Genomic DNA, 1,543 nt, shown 5'->3' on the forward strand with positions numbered 1-1,543 from the left:
TGTGTGAGGGATCAGCAGGACTCTCTGAAGGGTCAGGCTGTGGTGGTGATGAGGGGCGGCTGTGATTTCGGTCAGAAGGCTCTGGTCGCTCAGGATCTGGGTGCATCTGTACTTCTGATCGCCAGCATTAAAAATATGCTGACGCCGTCGGTAAACAACTCTGTGTTCAGTAAGATGAAGATTCCTCTGGCCCTCGTGAGACACCGGGACATCCTGGACGCGCTGCAGGTGAAGATGAAGTCACACTTACTTCTATAGCACTTCACACTGGACAGATCGTTTCTGTGTGGATTCAGTTCAGTGTGGATTCACTTCAGTTCAGTGTGGATTCACTTCAGTTCAGAGTGGATTCACTTCAGTTCAGTGTGGATTCAGTTCAGTGTGGATTCAGTTCAGTTCAGTGTGGATTCAGTTCAGTGTGGATTCAGTTCCGTGTGGATTCAGTTCAGTGTGGATTCACTTCAGTTCCATATGGATTCAGTTCCGTGTGGATTCAGTTCCGTGTGGATTCAGTTCCGTGTGGATTCACTTCAGTTCAGTGTGGATTCACTTTAGTTCAGTGTGGATTCACTTCAGTTCTCCAGTTCAGTGTCGATTCACTTCAGTTCAGTGTCGATTTACTTCAGTTCAGTATGGATTCAGTTCAGTGTGGATTCACTTCAGTTCAGTGTGGATTCACTTCAGTTCAGTGTGGATTCACTTCAGTTCAGTGTGGATTCACTTCAGTTCAGTGTGGATTCACTTCAGTTCAGTGTGGATTCACTTCAGTTCAGTGTGGATTCACTTCAGTTCAGTGTGGATTCACTTCAGTTCAGTGTGGATTCACTTCAGTTCAGTGTGGATTCAGGATTCAGTTCATTCAGTTCCGTGTGGATTCAGTTCAGTGTGGATTCACTTCAGTTCTATATGGATTCAGTATTCAGTTGTGTGGATTCACTTCAGTTCAGTGTGGATTCACTTCAGTTCAGTGTGGATTCACTTCAGTTCAGTGTGGATTCACTTCAGTTCAGTGTGGATTCACTTCAGTTCAGTGTGGATTCACTTCAGTTCAGTGTGGATTCACTTCAGTTCAGTGTGGATTCACTTCAGTTCAGTGTGGATTCTGTTCATTTGTTTCCCTTTGAATGAAGTTGATTTTTCTGAGTCCATTAGCAGATATTTGTTCTTGTTTTAATCATAAACTCACTTCATTTAGATCATTTAGATAGAAAACAAGACTTCTTATTTTAAGTCATTTGTTTCTCCAGTAAATGTGTCTTGATTTATTTGATTTATCAAGACAAAAATACTGAGGAAGAGCAGCAGCTTTTGCCATGTAATCAGAAGATACAGTAAAAGTTATTTCAGTATATATTTTTTTGAGTAAAATTAATGAAAATGTAATGGAGATCTGTTGGAAGTTGTATTTTCAGTCTGTGAAGTGTTGCTAATACACAACATTTATATTTAGAGATCATTCTGACGTATTGTGTTCCATTCAGTTTATTCCTGACATTTTACTTAGTCTTTAAAAAAAGTTTTGGTTACACTTTACTTTCCTTAA

The 1,543-nt window shown here is 40.4% G+C and overlaps 1 protein-coding gene across 1 annotated transcript in view; it reads left to right on the forward strand.

Annotated features, from left to right (window-relative positions):
• Nucleotides 1-6: 6 nt before the first annotated feature.
• sppl2a (signal peptide peptidase like 2A) overlaps nt 7-1,543 on the forward strand; it is an 11,025-nt gene continuing 9,488 nt past the window's right edge. Inside the window, exon 1 of the mRNA XM_016453713.1 lies at nt 7-228. Within this exon, the coding sequence (XP_016309199.1) occupies nt 49-228 (180 nt within the window). The 5' untranslated portion in view covers nt 7-48. The remainder of the gene's footprint in view (nt 229-1,543) is intronic.

Source organism: Sinocyclocheilus anshuiensis, unplaced genomic scaffold (genome assembly GCF_001515605.1).
Source record: "Sinocyclocheilus anshuiensis isolate Anshui unplaced genomic scaffold, SAMN03320099.WGS_v1.1 scaffold2237, whole genome shotgun sequence".
Taxonomy (NCBI): Eukaryota; Metazoa; Chordata; class Actinopteri; order Cypriniformes; family Cyprinidae; genus Sinocyclocheilus; species Sinocyclocheilus anshuiensis.